At 43.7% G+C, this 20,329-nt stretch overlaps 1 protein-coding gene across 1 annotated transcript in view; it reads right to left on the bottom strand.

Moving 5' to 3' along the window:
• The window catches only part of CACNA2D4 (calcium voltage-gated channel auxiliary subunit alpha2delta 4), a 113,163-nt gene that overhangs the window by 77,005 nt on the left and 15,829 nt on the right, over positions 1 to 20,329 (bottom strand). Inside the window, exons 6-14 of the mRNA XM_065742544.1 lie at positions 17,374 to 17,505; positions 16,423 to 16,483; positions 15,838 to 15,988; positions 14,690 to 14,764; positions 13,237 to 13,326; positions 6,586 to 6,699; positions 5,695 to 5,773; positions 3,553 to 3,686; positions 1,005 to 1,082 (exon numbers count right to left, since the gene is read on the bottom strand). Of these exons, the coding sequence (XP_065598616.1) occupies positions 1,005 to 1,082; positions 3,553 to 3,686; positions 5,695 to 5,773; positions 6,586 to 6,699; positions 13,237 to 13,326; positions 14,690 to 14,764; positions 15,838 to 15,988; positions 16,423 to 16,483; positions 17,374 to 17,505 (914 nt within the window). The remainder of the gene's footprint in view (positions 1 to 1,004; positions 1,083 to 3,552; positions 3,687 to 5,694; positions 5,774 to 6,585; positions 6,700 to 13,236; positions 13,327 to 14,689; positions 14,765 to 15,837; positions 15,989 to 16,422; positions 16,484 to 17,373; positions 17,506 to 20,329) is intronic.

Genomic DNA, 20,329 nt, shown 5'->3' with positions numbered 1-20,329 from the left:
TAACAATAAGGACAAGGCAACCATGCGAAGCAATTCATATTCGTTTGTCACTGGGCTAAGTGAACCGAATGCCAAATACAAAATTATCAATCTAGGACAAATGAATGCATGAAATCCCCACAAAATGGGGAATTGTTTATTTATAAGTGTCTGAGAAAAAAATGGCTCTGAACCTCCCACTACGGTGCTGTGCTAATAGAGGCTAAGGCTGGCCTTGGGCAGAGAAGACAGACAGTTGTTCACAGGACCTAGTTTATGCCTAGTACAACAACAGTGAGGAACCAGATGCTGAGATGAGGCAGAGAAGCTAGAAATGGTACAGAGAAGTGTCTAAATTTCAAAATCCAGAGGAAATGCCCTCATCAAAGACACCTAAGTTGTCCAATCTTTTTACCTTATCAAAATAAAGATAGGTTTGACTTTACTGCAGTGTAGAAGATACTTCCCAGGAGAAAATGCCAAGGGCTACGTGCTTTTTAATTCAGCAGAGAAAGCCATTATAATGGGCGAGTGGAGCCAGACAGGCTCGAAGTGGAATTTAGACACCAGTTTTTAACAGAGTAAGAAACCACAATGGAGAGGTCAAGACTGGATGACTTTCTTCAAGGTCACTTTGACAAACACGGGTTACTGGACTCATGAAGGACTGTCTATGTGAAATGTAGAGGTCTGCAATAAAATGAACAGTTGAGACAAAGTAATGATTACTTCCAGTCTCAAATCTTATGGAGCTGTGAATTAGGCTGGCTTTGAAAATGTAAGGATAAAATGAGGAGAAATGTCATGTTTAAGAGGTATTTGGAATAAATAGAGTTCAGAGGAAATGATGGGCTATCATTTTGACAGAAAAATTATCATGTGCACATCCTGCCTGAAGTCTACTGCAGTTCCATAATGACCAGGAAGTCTCTCAGAGAAGTGCTGGCTCTAAAATGCCATGAAGGTCTGCTGCAGTCTTACACGTCTGCTGGTGGAAAGGAGGGCGAAGTCTATGTTGCACTCACCGTCTCGTTCTTCTTGCTGAAGACTGGCATAGCCACTGTTGTCATGAGCAACAGACTTTGAGCCTGAGATGCAAAGAGCTGCCAGAGAACAACATGCCATGTGTTAGCAGACACAGTACTGCAGTTAACCCAAGCAAAAGGCATTGGAAATCTCAAGGAGCCCAGATGTTGGGTACAGTCAGACACCTCCTTGCCTCCCACACCCCTCTGAAAACAGATGGCAGCATTTTTCAATGCTTTGTATCCAAGAGGATCGTAGGATGGATGCTTGCTCATGTGGGGTGATGAGAATGGGCTGAAAGCCAGTGTTGAAGCAGGAGAATGAAGAAACCTGTAGAAATGGTGACACGACTAAAAAATACCACACATAATGGGTATATAGACATAGGTGCTTATGCAACAAGTGTAAAAACTGACAACATATGGAGCACAGAATGTAGAAAAACAACAAATATGAGCAAAACACAAACATCTATACTGCAAACACATGAATAGTATGAATGAGAAACAGCAGAGGCAAATGTTTAAAAGGCACAAATACACACACAGCTTGCTCGTCACTCAGGCATCTAAGCATAGGAAAGACAGAGGACAACACAGTGAGCTGTCTGTACAGTTGATGTGTACACATAATGGGGAAGCAGAAGGTCCCATTACTGCAGAAGACAGATGCTCTAAAAACACACAAGAAAGGAGGTAAAACAGGTAAGACACATGCACAAGAGTCTCCCAGGCATGCCTAAGTAGTGAAAAGGACCTATTCTCTTGATACCAGTAGCATCTCCCTTCCAATTCTGCTTTGGTCAAGTTAGTAGCAAGACAAGAACTAACCTCCTGTGACCATTAGTGTGCATGCTAGGAGCCATACAGCAGCTAGCTAATAATCTATGCAGTTGCTTGATGGAGATTTGAGCCTAGTGTCTTGAGTTACTGAACTGGATGCTTCTTTGTAGAGAATTCCCATCCACAGCAACACTTGTGCTGATGCATAGCAAACAACTGTGCCCAGCACTTATTGAACACATGGAAGAGATCCAGTGAACTAAGCTACCACACAGACACCCCTATCTACTCTGGACCCACAGCACAGCTCTCCAGTACATCTAGCATTGCCTCCCCTCCCTCCCCCAGAGGGCTCCTCAGAGCTTCAGACCCCCACCCCCAGATGTAGAGGCCAGCTGTGGCTGTGAGCGCTCACACTGATACACCAATCAACACAGGGGAACGGCACGGCACGCTCACAAAACACAGTTACCTCCTCAGACTGTGGCAGCTAGTGAGAGACATGGATGAACAGGTGAATGAATACATAAATGGTGGAATGAATCAAAGATGAGAGAGTTTGGAACAGAGGAAAATAACTACAAGCCAAGGCAAGATGCACAGAAAGAGATGTAGAAACAAAAGTGCAACAAACATATCCCAGAAACTGTGGGTTCTCCCAGTTTCTTTCAGGGCTGTGGCAGACATTCTAAAGATGCTGCTGATCACACTTGGGTTAGTAAGTGCAGTTCCACAGTGGAATTCAGTCCAGGGAATAGTGTATGGGAATATTCCCACTGTTTCTAGAGATTTTTTCCTCTGGTCAGCTGTAGTTGTCCCAGTTATGCAGAAATATCTCTGTGGTTAAGATGCCAGTGTATGAAAAAAAAGACACATTTATCTCTCTAGAAGCATAGAAAGCACAAAAAGAAGTGTAACTTTCCCTTTCTGCAATGCAGACAGAAGTGGAGATGAAGACTGGGAAACATTTTCTATTTGAGGTAGTGCAGGGGAAAATACCTTCAGTGATGATCAACTTTGTTTTTCCCTTCTCTCCTTTGAATTTCAAAGGTGCATGAGCAATATAACATCATGATGGCACCTGCTTGCAGTCCCAGTTTCTAGAGTCTTCCTCTGGGGTAAGGAAGGGGTGTTGGAAGTCCCAAACTTCCTGCTCCTTTGTTTCCCTCCCAGGAAGTGAGAAGTGCCCGTTACCCAAAGGCTGAGCACAGGGCCAGTACAGTGTGTGACCTTACATCTTACTAACCTGAAGAATGAGAGAGTGAGCTTGCCTCCCAAATTGAGATCTGTATCTTTGTGTGACTAACAGTATGTGCTTAGTTACTGGGCTAGAGGAAGTAAATCTCTGTGACCCATATCTTGAGCTGTAAATAGTCTTTCCTGTGAATAATCCTTTAGAAGGTAGCCTTCTTTCACAGGAGCACTTCTTAAGTCATGCTGTGTCTGTGCGATTAGTCCTGGGCTCCTGGGTCACTTCAGATCCAGACCTGAGTTTATATACACATCTCAGCTCCAGGAGCAAGCGGAAAAGAAACATTGCCTGTCTCAGCATAGCCAGAGACCTGTAACTTCTATTTGTCAACCAGCTCCTGGATTTACATAAATTTCAGGACTTCATTTAGGCTCTGATACACTAAAGATATTTAGATGAGAACTGGGAAAAGCTACATGCTTAGCATGCTAGCTGAGGGTTTAACACCTTTGCCAGATTGGCTCATAGGCCCTACTGTTTGCTGACTAAAGAACTTGAGGTGTCATTCCTTACCGCACTGTCCATGTAGGCTTCAGTCCATATAATATCATGATCATGGTTGATGACCATAGGACGACTGAGAACATGCAGGTACTCCATCACATTCTCCTGAACATCTGCCAGCGTGGAGATCTGAGTGTAGTAGCCTTCATGGAGAAACAGAGGCATGAGTCACTCTTCTGTCACATCCATCATTTTTACAAATACGTGTTCATGTGAAGTTAGAAAATGGTATGTCAAAAACTGCATCTACTCAGACAGTTTTATTCACTCTTCACAGAAAGCGCCTTGACATGCCTTGAAGCCATGCTTTTCTATGTATACAAGTTTCCACAGATATCTAGAGTTTCCAAGCACTGTCTCTGTTCTTCCCAAAGCACTGGACTAGTACTCAAGGCCAGAGTTGTGATACAACCACAGTTACATCAAGCAGATGTAAAAGGCTGTTTTCAGTCTTAGGCCAAAAAAATCACGAATCAGGCTGCCTGTGGTGCTGAATGCCAGACACAAAGAAGGCATTCCACCTCCAAGCTACTTTTCCCCTGTCCTGTTTTACATAAAGCCCAAACTCTCAGCTTCTCTTCCACATTTTCTCTAGTGCTCTTCTCTTTGCTCTGCCTAGCTTTGCACCCAAGGATGCGGACTATGTCTACACAGCCATTGAAGACAACCTAAAAGTGTAAGTTACCTATTTCCAGAACTTTCTCTCCACAGATGGACCTATAGCAGTCTAATATACAACAAAGAGTACAAGGAAAGAATGTCTTCCAGTTATCAGAAGATTGTCAAATGCTAGCTGCTTAACTGGTTAGAAATGCTAAACATGGATCTCATTTATTACACTCGGTGTAGCACAGAGTATGTCATGTATATGGAAAATTGTTATCACTAGAAAATCAATGCCATGTGAAATAAGTTGATAAGCTTTGTGATGTGGAAACACTCTTGCACTTGAAAATGAGGATTAAAGAGCTATATAAAGTGTTGAAACAGAAGAGCTAAGATCAGTGAGCCTTCCTCGGAGATTGAGTTTGCCTGGTAAGAATTCAAGTGTGAAGAGTATATTTTTGTTCTCTAGGAGAATCCATTCTCACATTTTATAGTGAACCAACAGCACTATGAATTTCTTGTCACTAATCTTGAATATGTGATCTGAAATCTTTTTTTTCTTTTTTTTTTTTGTTTCATCTAATAACAAGTAAAAATGTTACACGTGTTTCATAGTGCTAACAGGTAAACATTTGAACCTTGGGCATCCTCAGCTTGTATACACTCTACAGATCAGCAACTCTTGTCCGTCAATTATTTTCAATAGCAAACATACCCGTGTCTTTCACAGAGTATTTTGAAGACACTGCTCAGACAGAAGGAGATCCAATAACCCCAAGTGATCAGGCCCCAACCTCAGTCTCTTTTTCCCTTCTCTGTTGAAAAAGTGTGTAGACATAGCAAGCACTGCAGGTTGCTGACCATCGCCAGATGTACTAGGGCCAAGTCAAGCCCAACCAGACAAACTTTTTTTTCCCTTTCTTTTACCATGTCTGATTGGTCTAACTGGTCTTTTAAACTGGCCTCAAATGGATAGGGATGACTCATCTACTCTGAATGAACTTTCCCATTCATGCCATTTCATGCTGGCTACAGAGAACATTAGTTTTGGGGCAGAATTAGCAAGCTGCCCTGGTACCTCAGTGAAATCACTGGCACACAAAGAATTTGGCTTGCATATAGGGGTTAACCTGCAGGCACTGCAAAAAATGCTGTAAGATCCTTAAAAAATATGTTTGCTTTGCATCTAAGTCAAAATATGTCAGGTTTACCGGCAGAAGTTTAGACAGCTTGTCAAAAGTCAGCGGCTGGAACACAATAAGCACAGGGACTTAGGTGGACTACAACCAAAATGAATCTCAGTCAGTGTCCCTTGGCACCAAGACAGGAAAACATGGTGGCTCAGCACCAAGGGCTTGCATTAGCTGGATATGGGCACACTCCATTCAGACTAGCAGGGCCTGCTCCTTCCTTAGCTCATCTTCCACCCAATGGTTACTGGGCCCCAGCTGTTGTGGGGAACTAGTGGGTGTGTCCAGGGATCTGCAGTCATGGTACACATGTGAGGTGAGCGGTTGAAGTTGGGTAGCCATTACCATACAGCACCTTTGTTGTTGCAGGCAATCCATTTCACGTTGGGGGCAAAAGTGACCTCTCGTCCAATGAGGTAAGTGAAAACCCGGACCTGGGAACAAGAAAGCAAAGGTAGCCTAAACAAAGCTGTCACATGCCACCAAAGGTTTGACACCCTGAAATGTTTCAGTGAGTGCTTGCATTGCAGGGCTAGAGCTCTGCCTCCATGCAGAGACAGAAGCCTCTTGCTCCATTTGTTTCACATTTTCTGGGCTGGATTATTTGGATATTTCCAAATACAATAAGCTTGAAGAGCCAAGTATCACCGAGAATCGTGTGTATAACAAGGCAGAACTGCAAATTCTGTTTGATTTCAAGATAGCAGCTTTCCTAGGCACTCAGCAACCACATGCAGAGAGGTTTATAGCTCACAGGAATCCTTTACCCAGGAGAACAGCTGGTCATGTGAGCCATTTAAAGAAAACTTCACCATTTCTCGTGTTTGACTAACAACTAAGGAGTAAATCCTGAAATAAACAGCTTTAACAACTCTGTGCTCTGGAAGAATGCTTCTCTCCCTTTGTGCGTTGCTGTTAGCTCAGATGAGGTAAACAAATAAATCTGGAGGGTTTAGGAAGAGCTTGGTCTATTTCACTTTCACAGACCTCAAAGAGAGCAGGGCTGGGAGGTGATGAGTCTGGGCCATTCCACCGCCCACCATATGGACAAGTAACAGAAAAACCTTTCCCAGACAGGGCCAATTATAAACAACTATAAACATTATAAACCTTGCTGCTTGATGTTTGCAGCCTGATGCATGCAGGTGTTTGGATGCTCAGCTCTGCCCAGCACCCTGGATCACTTTCTACCCACTATGACTTGATAGCACCTTTCTTTGCACTATCTGTCGCTTCCCAGACAAACCTTTCGATCTGGCCAGTTGTACTTTTCAAACACAGCTTCGTAATCCTCCACCGCTCCATCTGTGATCAGCATGATTGCTTGGTTACACAAGCCTCCTTGGCCAGCATCTCTGAACTGCAAGCAGAGTGAAGAGCATTAGTTATTACAGCACTGGTCTTTTCTGTGTTGCTGTAGCATCTCTATTCATGAAGGGCCAGAACCTGTCTTCCTCTTGATATCTCACCCTGTGCTCAGAAAGTTCTCCTTGCAAAAGGACATTGTTTTGCTGCTGCATAGGTATATGTACATTAATTTAAACAGCACTTACTAGCTAATATGGTTCCTGGAGGCTTTACAGAAGTAAAATAAGAAGAAAAGCACTGTCAAGGAAGGGTGTAATTCACTGCAGTTTTACAGCTGGTGCGGTCACATTCATTTACGCTAAATGGCTATAGACTGACCATAAACACTGCCATTCTGATTTGACAGCAATAACCATCATTTTTTATGGCAGAAAATGTGAGAGGAGTGGGAAATCAGACTCATTATTTCAGGGTAAATCCATCAATCTACCAAAAACAGAAAAGAAAAACAGGAACACGTGAACAAACAAGTTTACTTGCCATCAGCACTGAAATAGGGCACAAATGCATTGGCTAGCAAGACCATGTGCTGTAACGAGAGAGGACCAGTATCTGTGCTTAAGTGATATTTAAGAAAAGTAGAGGTAGCTAGGACTCTGGTACAAATGTCGATGCTCTGTTTCTGCGCTCTGACCAAGAGAAGGTCTAATCAGCATAGAAAGCTGCAGAAACTGGTGAAAAGTATGGAAAGAGGAAGATATGACAGCTCTGCACAGGAAATTAATGAGGCAATGGCATGAGATGGAGGGAGTATGGGAGGCTAATTGAAGGGTGGCTGAGGTTATATCAAACAGCAGCAATTTTATGCTGGAGAGGATGGACGTATATTATACATTAGGAATAAAGGCTTGAAGTGGAAAGACTAATTGCATAAAATAAAAGCAAACACTGGTCAGAACAGAGTGCAGAATGTGAACTGAGACTTGTGAGGTGTTTCAGGTTTCAACTGACAAGTCTCCTCTAGCTTGGCAAGGCTGTTAGGGAAGAAGGCAAGCATCTTTAGCAATATGGATGGCACTGTGCTACCACTGCAGATTGGCATCATGACCATTGATACCCAGAAGCCTAGTTGAAGTCCAGATTTCCCCAGTCATTTCACCACCCCTACCATTACTTCTATGATGATTCATCTATATAAAATACCAAAGTCAGTGTTAATATCACCATAATGTCTCCTTCCACTGCCATTTATGTTAGCAGTCCTGTCTTCTTCAACACCACTCTTAGTATCACTGAAATAATTGTTACTCTACTCCAATGACCATGGATTCAATAGCTTCTGAGTGATCACTGTTGGAGACACATGTATGATCCCATCCCTCTCTTTTTCTTAATAATTACATTGTAACACTGACCAGAATCTGGGCAGATGATCATGAGCGAGAATCACAGTATTATTAAGGTTGGAAAAAACCAAGATCATCCAGTCCAGCCATCAGCCCATCCCCATCATGCCCACTGATCATGTCCCTCAGCGCTACATCTGCACTGTTACTGAACACCTCCAGGGTTGGTGACTCCACCACCTTTCTGGGCAGCCTGTTCCAATGCCTCCTCACTTTCTCAGAGAATAAATGTTTCCTAATACCCGATCTGAATCTCCCCCGGTGCAACTTGAGGCCATTCCCTCTCATTCTGAAGAGTGAGGTAACATGGCCATTTGCATATCTTTTTCTATGGAGTCCCCAAGAGCTGATTTTTCCAGTGGTCCAGAAAGTTCTATACTTTGTACCATGGAAAAGCTGTGAGTACCAGCTACAGGATAGCTGGAGTCCCCAGAAGTGTCACAGTGTAAGTGTCTCCTGCTTGGCAAGGAGACCCAAGGCAGAGCCTGGGAGTACTGAGCAGCAACAAGCATAGGATACTCTTAGGTATGAAGGGGAAAAGTGGAAAAGCAGCTGATAGCCACATGGGATTGTGCTGTAAACCACCAGATGAAGAAGATGAGATGGAATCTCAGGTGAACTATTCCTAGGACAGATATCAACTGTTTCCAGAGAGAATGGTAAATATGAATTTCCATCACAGAGGTGCAGGGTAGTGGTGGTGCAGGAGATGTAAGAATAGGTTCAAACCACAGATACATGAGCCTTGTAATTACAAAAGCAGATTATTCAGACTGTTGCAATCTGCAAAGTGTTTTGTTTGGGCAGTTATGAAATTAATGCTTTATTAAGGTTGCCCACCATTTCAACAAACTGCTTCAGACATCTCCTCTATAGCTTACTTTAGACTTCATAATACTGAGATACCAAGATATTAGATGCCGTATCAGAACCAGCAATCTCCTAATTACTGAAGTAGATGATATTTTCAGCAGGGCAAATGAGATCATCATTGTCAAAGAAATAGAGATTAAAAAGACAGATTTAGAAAACAAATGAACAAGAGGTAATCCCTGATGTTTGGATCCTTTTGTGGCTGGCTGCAGCTGTAGCAAATGATCTGGAAACACTCACAGGAAGTTCTGAGCTTAATTCCCTATTCTGACTGAAGACTAAGAAGCATGAAAAAAGGTGAGATGTGGAGCAGGATGCCCAGAGACCAGATGTCTGAAGAGGTGTGGGGCAGAGATGCAGTTGGTGAATGAGGCTTGGAGTCATGTATTCTCCTGTATGTTTGGCCGTGTTGTCAGGAGTAACAAGTATGATCCAATTCATTCAGGGTCACAGTGTCTTATGCTCACTTATTTGTTCATTGCTACTTACTTTTACTTGTTTTAGCCTGGTCAAAACAATGGTGAAGCAATAGGAACATCAGTGTAGCTTAGTGGCATACGCATCCCCAGAATAATGATACACCCATCTGGCCAGATGGATGAGTGGTCCCCCTCCACTTCTGTCTGCCCCATTCACACAGACCTGTCTCCAGAATTATGAGGCATTCAAACTTAGTGACAAGTCCCCCCTAGGCAGAAAGTTAGTGCTAGGGAAGGAAACAGAAAGTCATTGAAGGAGAAACAAGAGATGGCTTTAAGCAGAATGACATTGGCTGGCAAAAAGGAAATTCTGAGCTTTGCGTACCCTGGAAAATATACTGCAGAACCTGAGTCCAGAAAGTTATGAGTGGAATTTGTAAACTTTCTGGTGAGAAGAAAAGGAATACAAAGATTGCATTGGTAAAAACAAAACAAAACAGCAGAGAAATAATCAGAGAGATGCTTTATAGCCTCCATGTTTTATCATCAAAAGAACAGCATTACAGTGGCTGGGTACACTCTGAAATTGTAAGAAAGAAAAGGAAAGTTTACAGGAAGGGTCACAAAGTGGTTGGGATAAAGAAAAGGCAAATTGAAAGCATTCAAATGATCTGTGCTGAGCAGGAAGGTTAAGAATTGCAGAAGGCACTACTAGACTGCTTGTCCTGTGGGCTGAGACCAGACTGGGACCTTGCTGAGATTCCAAAGTGCAACAGAGAACTGACAGAAAGCACGTTTCACAGGCAGGGTAAATCTAGATGGGTAAGTTGTTCTTAAACATCTACAGCTAGAAAAAATAGACAGTCCTACCATGAGTATGCAGAGGTAAAGTCCCACATAGGTGGGATGTATAAGGCCACAAGCTCTTTTAGTTTCTTACATCAGACAGGTTTACTCTTTCCATGACATTAGTTCTCAGATATTTATATTTCACCAAAAGCCAATTTGTTACCAGTTTCATCATTTCATTTATTTATTTATTTATATGCCATTTGGGAGTGAGCTAGCCATAATTAATCTCACAATTTCTGTCACTTCTAAGTGCAGCAGTGAGTCAGGGTGCCATTAAGACTGCTTGGTGCTAGCAGCAGAGATTGTTCTGTGGTGGCCTCAGAGAGCAGAATCCAGGGTTTCTATTCCTCCATGGGATCAGCTTTCAAAATGCCTGCTTACTTAGAGGGTCCTGAGAAAGGAGGACCCAAAGGGGCCCCAGGTTTTGCACTGCTTTATCCTAAGAGGTTCACCTATAATGAATATATGAATATATGTATGATGCCCCTAGGATTTGGGGGAGTGTATTTGCATAGGTATGTATGTACATAAATATCTGTAATGACTATACAAATATAAAAATATATTTACAATTTATTTACACTGGGAAGAATAATTGGAGGCTACAGTGCAGAAGAGGAGTCTGAGCATTGGCTGGAGAGGAATACTGCAGAGGCACATCAGCTGCCTATGAATTAACAATGTGACAGCATCTGAAGAAAGGTAACTGTTGTCTTTCGTTGTGTTAAGAGGGCTGTGGAGTGTAAGACAAGGAAAGTAATTATTCTGCTCGGCTTAGCGCTTGATAGCTCTCGGCTGCGGCACTCGGTACTGCTGGGAGCACTCTGCTCAAGGGAAGGCGGAGCAGCCAAACTAAGACGTACACATCCGATGGAAAAGAGAGAGAAAAAGAGATGTGCCCAGCGTGTGGGAAGAAAGGGGAAGGCAGCAGTGAGATAGACCCGAACTTGATAAGCCAGAAAGGAACTCAGAAGTCTGTGCTTGACACTAGAGAATTTCAAAGTGCTTTATGAATGCGTGCTTAGCACCATCGTTCCCCTGCGACATGTTTCAGTGGAACTACACGGTGTGTGGCTAAATTGAAACAGAGAGTGTAAGTGGCTTATGGAGCATGGCAGAGGCAGGGGAAGCTCTGGCTAACTGAGCTCCTGGAGCTGCTGTGCAGATTGTGTTTGAGATTAAAATTCGCCCTGTCTCCTCCAGGAAGAAAACAAGGAAACAAAGACAGTGAGAGATAGTGCTCTCCTTCATCCCCCTCTGCCACTCGTAGCTCACTGAGTATGTCTCTGCTGGGCTATTAATTCTAAGAGCAATTGGACTGAGGAAAATTACCAGGGAAATTTTGCAGTCACTTTCATTACAGATAATATTACTGGCTGTCTGTTGTAATCAGCAAAGCCTGTTTCATCAGCATGATGTAGCATCTTTCATTCTCTTGCGTATGCTCCTGTGAACAATAACAGGACAGACAATCTGCGAGGAACAGTTATGATTACAGGCCGAGAATGTGAATTCTGTCTGGCAGAGGGGGGTGGCTGCTTCCACCCAGGCTGCATTCCAGCCCCAGTGTTGCATGCCTTATCTCTGCATGACTACAGCAGCAGCACCACGGGTTGATGCTGACCCTTTTCCTTCCTTATGACTGACTGGGCTCTAGTAAAGCTTTAAGAGATTTCCAAGTCCTTAAAGCACATGTATGCTTGCTGGGGACATCCTTCTGAAGGCTTTGGGATTGCCAAGTCCAACGAGTGGCCATGCCAGTCAGGGAGGAGGTGTGCAGCCTCCTCTCTCATGGGAGCAGACTGGTTTTGGTGCTTGTGCCTGGCAGAGCTGCCTCCTTTGTCGGCTGGGACAAGGGGGCTGTCTTTGGGGCTGTGCTCCATTCTTCTATTCTGAACCCCGCAAAGCTGTGCAGGCTGAGAGAGCCTGCAGCTGAACTGCATTAAGCTTCTTTAATCTGTTGTCACTGTACATAACCAGTGACATGTTAGACTTTAAGAAACCAGTTTTATTCTGGTGGAACAATGGTTTAAGTATTCTTATTTATACTGCTCAAGCCTACATATGTTCCGGATCTTTTGTTGTGATGATAAAATCTTTTTTGCCATAAAATGCGAGACACATTAGATAAATCTAGTACATGTAATTGTTCTAGGTTTGTATCATCACTGCTTCCATGGTCATCTAAGAAATTATCTTCCCAAAAGGATGTCAAGCTAAGTCAGTGGTGATGCTCAACTACTCTTCTCAGGTTGCCATTAAGTTCATCACGCTTTAGTTACCACTGCCAAGTCAGTTCAGCCACCACCATTGCTGGGATCTATTCTGATCATACTTGCACTTGCATAAATTAGGAACACTGTCACTATATAGCCAAAGAGCTTAAAATTACAGTCTGCAAAATGAGTAAGGGGAGAATCTTTTCCAGGATGCCAAGAACTCTCTTACAACCTTTAACATCAGCACCCTTATTTGGGCCACTGGCATTGTACCTCTATATATATTTTGCCAGTGCCAAAGACATGAACATCTTTTCACCTAACCTACTACAGACAGAGCAGTGAGGAGGCGGGGGTATGCAGCAGCTCCTGGGCCTTATTTTTTTGTTAATATTTCTTAAGGAACAGAATTCAGTCACATATTTACCTCCAAGTAGAAATCTCAAATGTTCACATAAGGCAATGAATAATTTATGAATTTTATCACAGTCAAAATCCTCCTGGCCTGTGATAGAGCCAGTGCAATACAGCAATGAGGAGGAAGAGAGGCTGATTCAGTGGGGCCAAATGAGAAGAAGTCCCCCAGTCCATGGGGTTCCCATACCTTGGGCACTCAACTGCCAACTTGGGCAGGTTCAGCAACATCACACACAAACCTACACCTGGTTGCTCTTGTCACAAATCTGAGACCTGTGAGAACAGTTTGCACCACCCATATCAACTCCCCCCCACAGCATCACAATGGCTGCACTAACTCAGATACAAAGGGGAGAGCAGGGATACACATGCCCTGTGTGAGCATCAGCAAAGAGTCTCTTACCTCCCGCAGGATTTTAAAGGACTCTGTCAAGGCCTTGTTCACCGTTCCCACTCCTTTTGCCTGCAATTCATCCACCAGCTGCTTGAAATGCTGTCAAGAAGACAGAAAAGCAGTGGTGAGCTGCAGGCAGGCCTGTCCTTGGAGGAGAGAAGAAAGGGAGACCTAGCAGGGTAGTGTCACACTGCTATGGATGGGTGTGGAGAAGTGGCTGTACTGTTAGCAGTGCCATTGCATTGTAGAGCACAGCCCCTGAACTGTGAATTCCCAGTGTACATTGAAACATCACACAAGGGAAACAAAAACAATTAGAAATTAGACTTTCCTCTATCCACTTCTCCAGGAGAAAAAGAAAAAAGAAAAGAAAAGAAAAGAAAAGAAAAGAAAAGAAAAGAAAAGAAAAGAAAGGAAAGGAAAGGAAAGGAAAGGAAAGGAAAGGAAAGGAAAGGAAAGGAAAGGAAAGGAAAGGAAAGGAAAGGAAAGGAAAGGAAAGGAAAGGAAAGGAAAGGAAAGGAAAGGAAAGGAAAGGAAAGGAAAGGAAAGGAAAGGAAAGGAAAGGAAAGGAAAGGAAAGGAAAGGAAAGGAAAGGAAAGGAAAGGAAAGGAAAGGAAAGGAAAGGAAAGGAAAGGAAAGGAAAGGAAAGGAAAGGAAAGGAAAGGAAAGGAAAGGAAAGGAAAGGAAAGGAAAGGAAAGGAAAGGAAAGGAAAGGAAAGGAAAGGAAAGGAAAGGAAAGGAAAGGAAAGGAAAGGAAAGGAAAGGAAAGGAAAGGAAAGGAAAGGAAAGGAAAGGAAAGGAAAGGAAAGGAAAGGAAAGGAAAGGAAAGGAAAGGAAAGGAAAGGAAAGGAAAGAAAAGAAAAGAAAAGAAAAGAAAAGAAAAGAAAAGAAAAGAAAAGAAAAGAAAAGAAAAGAAAAGAAAAAAAGAAGAAAAGAAAAGAAAAAAGAAAAAACAACACAACAACAACCATTCCTGTGCATGAGAGAGCAACAGAACAAGGGAAGAAGATGAGATATGAGCACTCAAATTATAACTGGCTTTGATCTGGTTGCAACAAAACCCTGAGAGTGCTCGCCACAAAATGGACAAGGTCCAAAAGGCATGAGGATCTTCTGTGAAACGTTGCAGGAGAGATCACCCTTTAGAGGCATACTCTGCAACCCAGAGCTAGACTGGGAAAGAAATTTGGAGAGAAAATTGATGAAGAAGTGGAGGGATGCTCTACCTGGTTGCTGCCATTTAGCAACAAGGTAACTCAATGTCATGGTGCCTTTGTGAAAAGATGAACCAGAGCCAGCACACACCACTGAGCTGGTGCTTGTTTCTGAAATGCAGACCCATATGCTTCTAGGAGATAACTGTTTCTCATTCCTAGAGGTTTGTGTCACAGCATCTTAACCCCATGTACTTATCCCTTTAAGGGAGTAGCTTGTATAGCATTAGTGGAAGCCTGGAACTCACCTCTCTGTTGTCTCTGTCTGCTTGGACCAGGATACCCTTAAAACAGGGTTCAATAAAATGAACATAGTCATTGTACTGCAAAGACAAAATGAGAAGAAAGTTGTTATGTCTTAGGTGAAGGCTGAAAAACATCATTAATTATTAACATATTTTATACGTTTCCCTTTAGAATTTGTAGAATTTGTTTGTAGCAACTAAGGCAAAGTATAATTTGGATAAAGCACATGTATGTTTAAATAGTTTGTTAGTCATAGGGTTTGTTGAGTTATATTTGGGTATATCCGCACACTCTGGAGATCTCCATGCTCTACAGGCTTGTGCCCCTGCTTACTATTTCTTATTATAATGTTTGCACGCATTTTTTGACTTCTGCAGACTTCGAGCCCCAGTCATCAGATGAACCTTGTAAATGGTTCTGTAGCCCAGCAGTCAATGTCTCTGGTACACTGCTAAATAATAACATATCAAGTTACCCCACATCCACTGAATTACAGTTACTACTACTGTGTCTGCTTCTAGCCTGATATGTATGTGAGGAAAGAGACCTTTTCCTCTAAGGTTCAGATGAGCATATTTTGTCATAGGCTGAGACAGTACTTATTGATGGTTACTGATGCTCAGCTTATCAATAGGAGCTTAGGTCAGGCTGTAATGTATCTGAGCCAGAACACTCCTGGTGTAGGTATAATAATGTCACCTGACTTTTCTGTGATTTTTTTGTAAGACCACATTTACATCTTCTTAACTGTTTCCTTCATTTTATCTGCCAGCATCATTCATCCCTCCATCCACCCATCTATATAAAGACAGAGCTGCCACCTCTGGAGTTTCTAACCATATTACACAATGGAAAAGCTGACATGAAAAAGTAGATTTTATATCTTGGTGATTGTGTATTAGCAAAACTTACATGGAAAGCCTGGTGAAAGAGGTTGTGCTTGAAATAGCTTTGAGAATTAGGAGGTGAGTGGCCATTTGCCTTTAACCTGAGTCAGAATTCCCCAATCTTGCTATGAATCATGGAAAAATTTTCATTTTGTGTTTATTGGTGCTGGTTCTCTCTAAGTAAGCAGACCATCCTCATCCTGGCCAGGGTCTCCAAAAGGAAGAGAGTAGCACCCATGCATCCTGACCAAAAACATACTTACTGCAATGATATTGACAAAGTCATTTTCCCCAAGAGTATCTAGAATGGTGACAATGGTGTGTTTGGCAATGGTCATCCTCAGGCCTTTCATGCTTCCACTGACATCCACAATGATGACGATGTCCTTGGGAGAGGTGGCTGCTTGGATGTACCTTGATAAAAAGAGGAATACAAGATGCATGGTAAGCGCATGGAGTGGAGAATTTCTGGGCATATGCATCTGTGTGATGTGCCAAGAGTTGGTACAGCTGCTGACATATATCCAGGTTTAGCCAAGAGTGACAACTGCTACTACATCATTTAGCTGTGCTGGACAAACTGAACTAATACCTGCCTTTCTGTTTAAGCAGCCCCATTTCTCTAGCTGCAGGATTAAGAAGGTTGGGACAGAGGAAGGATGCACATGTGGTGCTTTTCATGTGGCATATGTCAGATCCCCTATGGAAAGCTGGCACTGTCAGGCCTTTATTTATGTACCCTTCTCTTGCATGAACAGCATGGCACAGTGAATCCTGGTCAGCAGCTCCCCAGGTGTCACCTTGAAAAAGAGGGAGAGGGGAGAACCAACATGCTCCACAGTGCTTACCAGCCACGATTCCTGCAGTCAAAGGAGATGACCCCATTCTCATCCGGTAGCCACTTTATTCCTGGGGGAAACAGCAAATGGAACAATCAGCACGTGCACAAATAGGCATGGACTCCCTGCCAACATATCCAAAGCACAAGGAGAGCTGTGTGATCTTCAGCAGTTCCCAGAAAACCACTGAAATTTTATTAATGAATATTGTCAGGTGTCTCTATATAGTCTGGTAAAATTTGAGTAGCAGGTGCATTTACTCTAAACATTCTGACATAGTTCTCTACATCTTTTTTCTCCTCAAGAGTATAAGGCAGCAGCTGCAGAGAGAGTGATGTGTCCCAGGTTCCCTGCTGGAGGCTCTGCTCAGCCATCCCTCTGTTCCCTTCCATAGCACTTGGCAGACAGGTCGTGGAGCAAGGGCAAAAAGCCATCTGACAGAGAGGCCATCAGGACATGTTTCAGCTGTGGAGGATCTCCCAGCCTCCTCCAAGCATTCATGGGCCTCATCCCCCTAGCACTGTGACGTTATATAGTGCTTATAACTGGTGAGCAGGTAAGTCGGGCTGAGCAACTGTTTCAGGCATGCGTGGCCTTGGGGACGAACAGGGGCTGTGACACTGCGATTGCAACTAAAAGCAGCAGGGAAGTGAGAACATTACACCCAGGCTGGTGAGCAGGCTGGTGAGCTTCTTGGAGGGCAGCCTGCCCGAGGCACAGTCCTACAAGCAGACTTCTCTTGGGCTTCAAGTGCAGCATACCTGGGGGCCAGTCCAGGAAAGAAATAAGGGCTTATGCCTGCTATGGATGCTATTCCTTCAGCCTAAGGTAACAGTAAGCCTTTTGGTTCACCACACTTTGTCCTTCATGGGAGCATGCTGTCCCCACACTGGGGATTTACACAGCTCCACTCCATCCTGCTCTGTGCTGAAGAACTTAGGCTGATGGCTGCTCTCTTACCTGGGTAGAGCCTGAAGAACCCTGTGGAGCTGCCAAAGTACTGCCAGGTCAGCGTAGGATCCCTTTCAAAGTTATCCACAAAGACAGGGTTCAAGGCTTCTGACATGTAAACACCATTCAGGATGTCAGGATCTTCAGGGAAAAAGAAGAGAAAATGAGCAAAAAAGAGAGTATAGAAAGGGAGATTCTCCAGCCTCACCCTCTTTCAGGATACAGGATGGGATGGGAAAGAAGATGACCCTGGAGGAGTACAGCCTTCTCCAAAGATGTTTCCTCCTGATCTGTCCAAAATCATGTCAATTTATCACAGTGCCTCACAGTGACACCTGTCCCCTCACCAGCAGCTCTCCAACAGAAGCAGTGGAGGGAGCAGAATGCATGGTTTAAGCCAACTATGGAGGGCAGGTCACCTCTGGTGGCTGGAGGTGGTCCCAGCTGGACCATATGCCATTATCCCCATTTCTCTTACACCCAGCTGGGATAAGGCTTTGAGAGATTCAGGATGATCAGCAAGTGAGCACAGACAGGTCTGAGTGGTTTGAGCAATTGTTGGATACACCAATAAATGGCACAGCCTTTCTGCAGTGTTTAAATTTATGCTTGTCCCCATGATGCAATTACCCAAGACAGAGGAGCCCTAGGTTTTACATGCTGTTTCTGTCTCTCCACTTTTTCCTCACATTTTATTTCCTCACTTTCCCTCTCCTTCAGAAAGCTTGAGCTGTCCTCCCTTGCCCTCGATCTCATCAAAACCAATATAAAGTTGCAGATTTGTGTGAAGTCGTAGGAAGCAGTGTACATGCAGTGTCTGTGTTGAGTCATTGCCTCAGGGGATCAAACAGAGCAGCAGCAATAGAGGAAGGGAACTGTAGGAAAGTGGTCACCGCAGGATTAACAGTATTAATGTCAAACAGGACGGGAATTTGACCCACAGCTTCCTGTTTAGTCAATTCAATTTTGATCAAAGTAGGGGCAAAATTTAACAGTGGCCCCCCAGCGATGGGATCAAAGTAGCTCATGCAGGGAAGGAGCCAGAAGAGCTGTGGAGAGCAAAAGCTTGCTGAGCCCACTGCCATGCATGGAGAGGGAGCAAGTGCTGCCAGGCCTGCTTCTGAAAGGATCCCCAGGCACAGAAACGGCCTCCACCACCTCCTCCTCCATCTCCTGCTTGTTCTCCAGCTGCAGCAAGAGCAGCTGGGTGGTTTGTGTCCAGCCATACAGATAAGAAATCAGATAGCTGGGCACAGCATCTCTGCTGTCTCTGACAGCAGCCATTCAACAGCTTTTTCGTGTGCCACTGCAGCCAGCTGCCTACCTTGTGCTCAGCCACAGCCAGCCCTGCTGGTGGCTCTATTGTGTGCAAGTTTTTGTGTCTAGGGGTCTCAGACCAGATGAAATTAATTTAAAATCTGGCGAGAAATGAAACTCCCTCTATTGTCCCTCTCAATAATGTACCAGTTGTGAGCTCAGTCAACAGTGCCAGCCCCATCTGGTCCTGAGGCTTGTAAATGAGCTCCATCTATGAAAGAAATAATGGATTTTTTGTTTGTTTCCCAAATGGATTCAACAGGAAGAACCACCCGGGAGGCAGGCAAGGAGCCAGTTCAAGGCATCTTTGCGTGTTGACCAAAATCAGCAGTAAACTTAGGTCAGTCACAACTGGGTATCAGCCAGCAGCTTCTGCAGTGTGTGCATTGGCTTGAAGATGGACCATTTCCTGCTACATAGGTGGAATGGCATAAGTGTGCAAGCAGGAGAGGACAGACTGAGCTCAAATAAGGCTGTATGAGCCTCAGGGTCTTCCTGGGCTCCTGCAGCTCAAAGTCTTATTGAGAAAGTAAAATAGACCAGAACAGTCATGCCCCAGTAGAAGCTGTCTTTGCTCAAGGACCTGGGTCCACTTGGTGGGTGATGCAGAAGAATGGGAATGTTCAATGTGTACCACAAGGGAATTTGATGTTGGGGGAGTGCAGTCAGTAATTCCACGTATATACATATATATATGGTGTGTGTGTGTATTTAATGCGTGTTTATCATTGTCCATATATATATATATCAAGCATGATGTAGTGATGTAGAATAAGGGGTGGAATGTCATGGTTTTAAGATTTTTGGTACTGGTATTCCACATCATAACATCATGCAGTGCATTTAGAGTCAAAGAGTTAATGTTCCAGCTCCGTGGATCATCGATAGTTCCAGGTGTACCTGTCTCAGAAGAGAAGAAGAACTACATTCCCCAGAGGACTTTGTGATGCTTTACATTTTTACGTGTTTACACTCAGAGGGAAAGATAAAAACTGTCTGCGGTCACAGGACACTCTCTTTCCTTTGGGATGGACTCAGCAGTGGGTGCTCGCTGCCGTCCGCCTTCAGCGTAAGGCCTTCGGTTTATCAGACACTCTCTCTTGCTCATTTTATTTAATTTATTAGCTTCAATTCCAATTACATTGTCTTATATTGTGTTATTTTGCTTTCCAATATGTTATTTAGTAAATTAGCTTTCCTCTTCTCAGATCATTCCTGCTGTTTTGTTTCTAGGCCCATCTCCCTTTTTCCTTTTCCCTTTCCCCCTTCCCCTCTCCTGGGGTGTGGGTCCGTGGGTCCCCTGCACCAATTGTCATGGAACCGAGCTGAACCTGCCTGTAAACTGTTGCCAGAATTGTCACCATTCCCTTGTGCATGTGTGCCTACTAGGAATTAAGAGTGTCTCCATGAAGCGTCAGGGTCTCCTAACACAAAGATAGTCGGGATCTATTTTCTCCACTGAAATCAATGAGATCCTTGACACCTAAATATCTTGACAGATCTGACCCTTTGTACAGAATAGCACTTGCCAATAAATCCACATAACTTTTCATTTCATAGCTTCTTTGGTCATAGAGATGAATATAACAGACTCCACTACCTGCCTGAAATAGAGGTCTTCCAAGAACAGATTACACCGGAGCATTGT

This window comes from Cyrtonyx montezumae, unplaced genomic scaffold (genome assembly GCF_038088225.1).
Source record: "Cyrtonyx montezumae isolate F1298 unplaced genomic scaffold, pur_monq_1.0 scaffold_3, whole genome shotgun sequence".
NCBI lineage: Eukaryota > Metazoa > Chordata > Aves > Galliformes > Odontophoridae > Cyrtonyx > Cyrtonyx montezumae.
The sequence above is the reverse complement of the archived record's forward strand: the minus strand, read 5'-3'. Positions and strand labels throughout refer to the sequence as shown.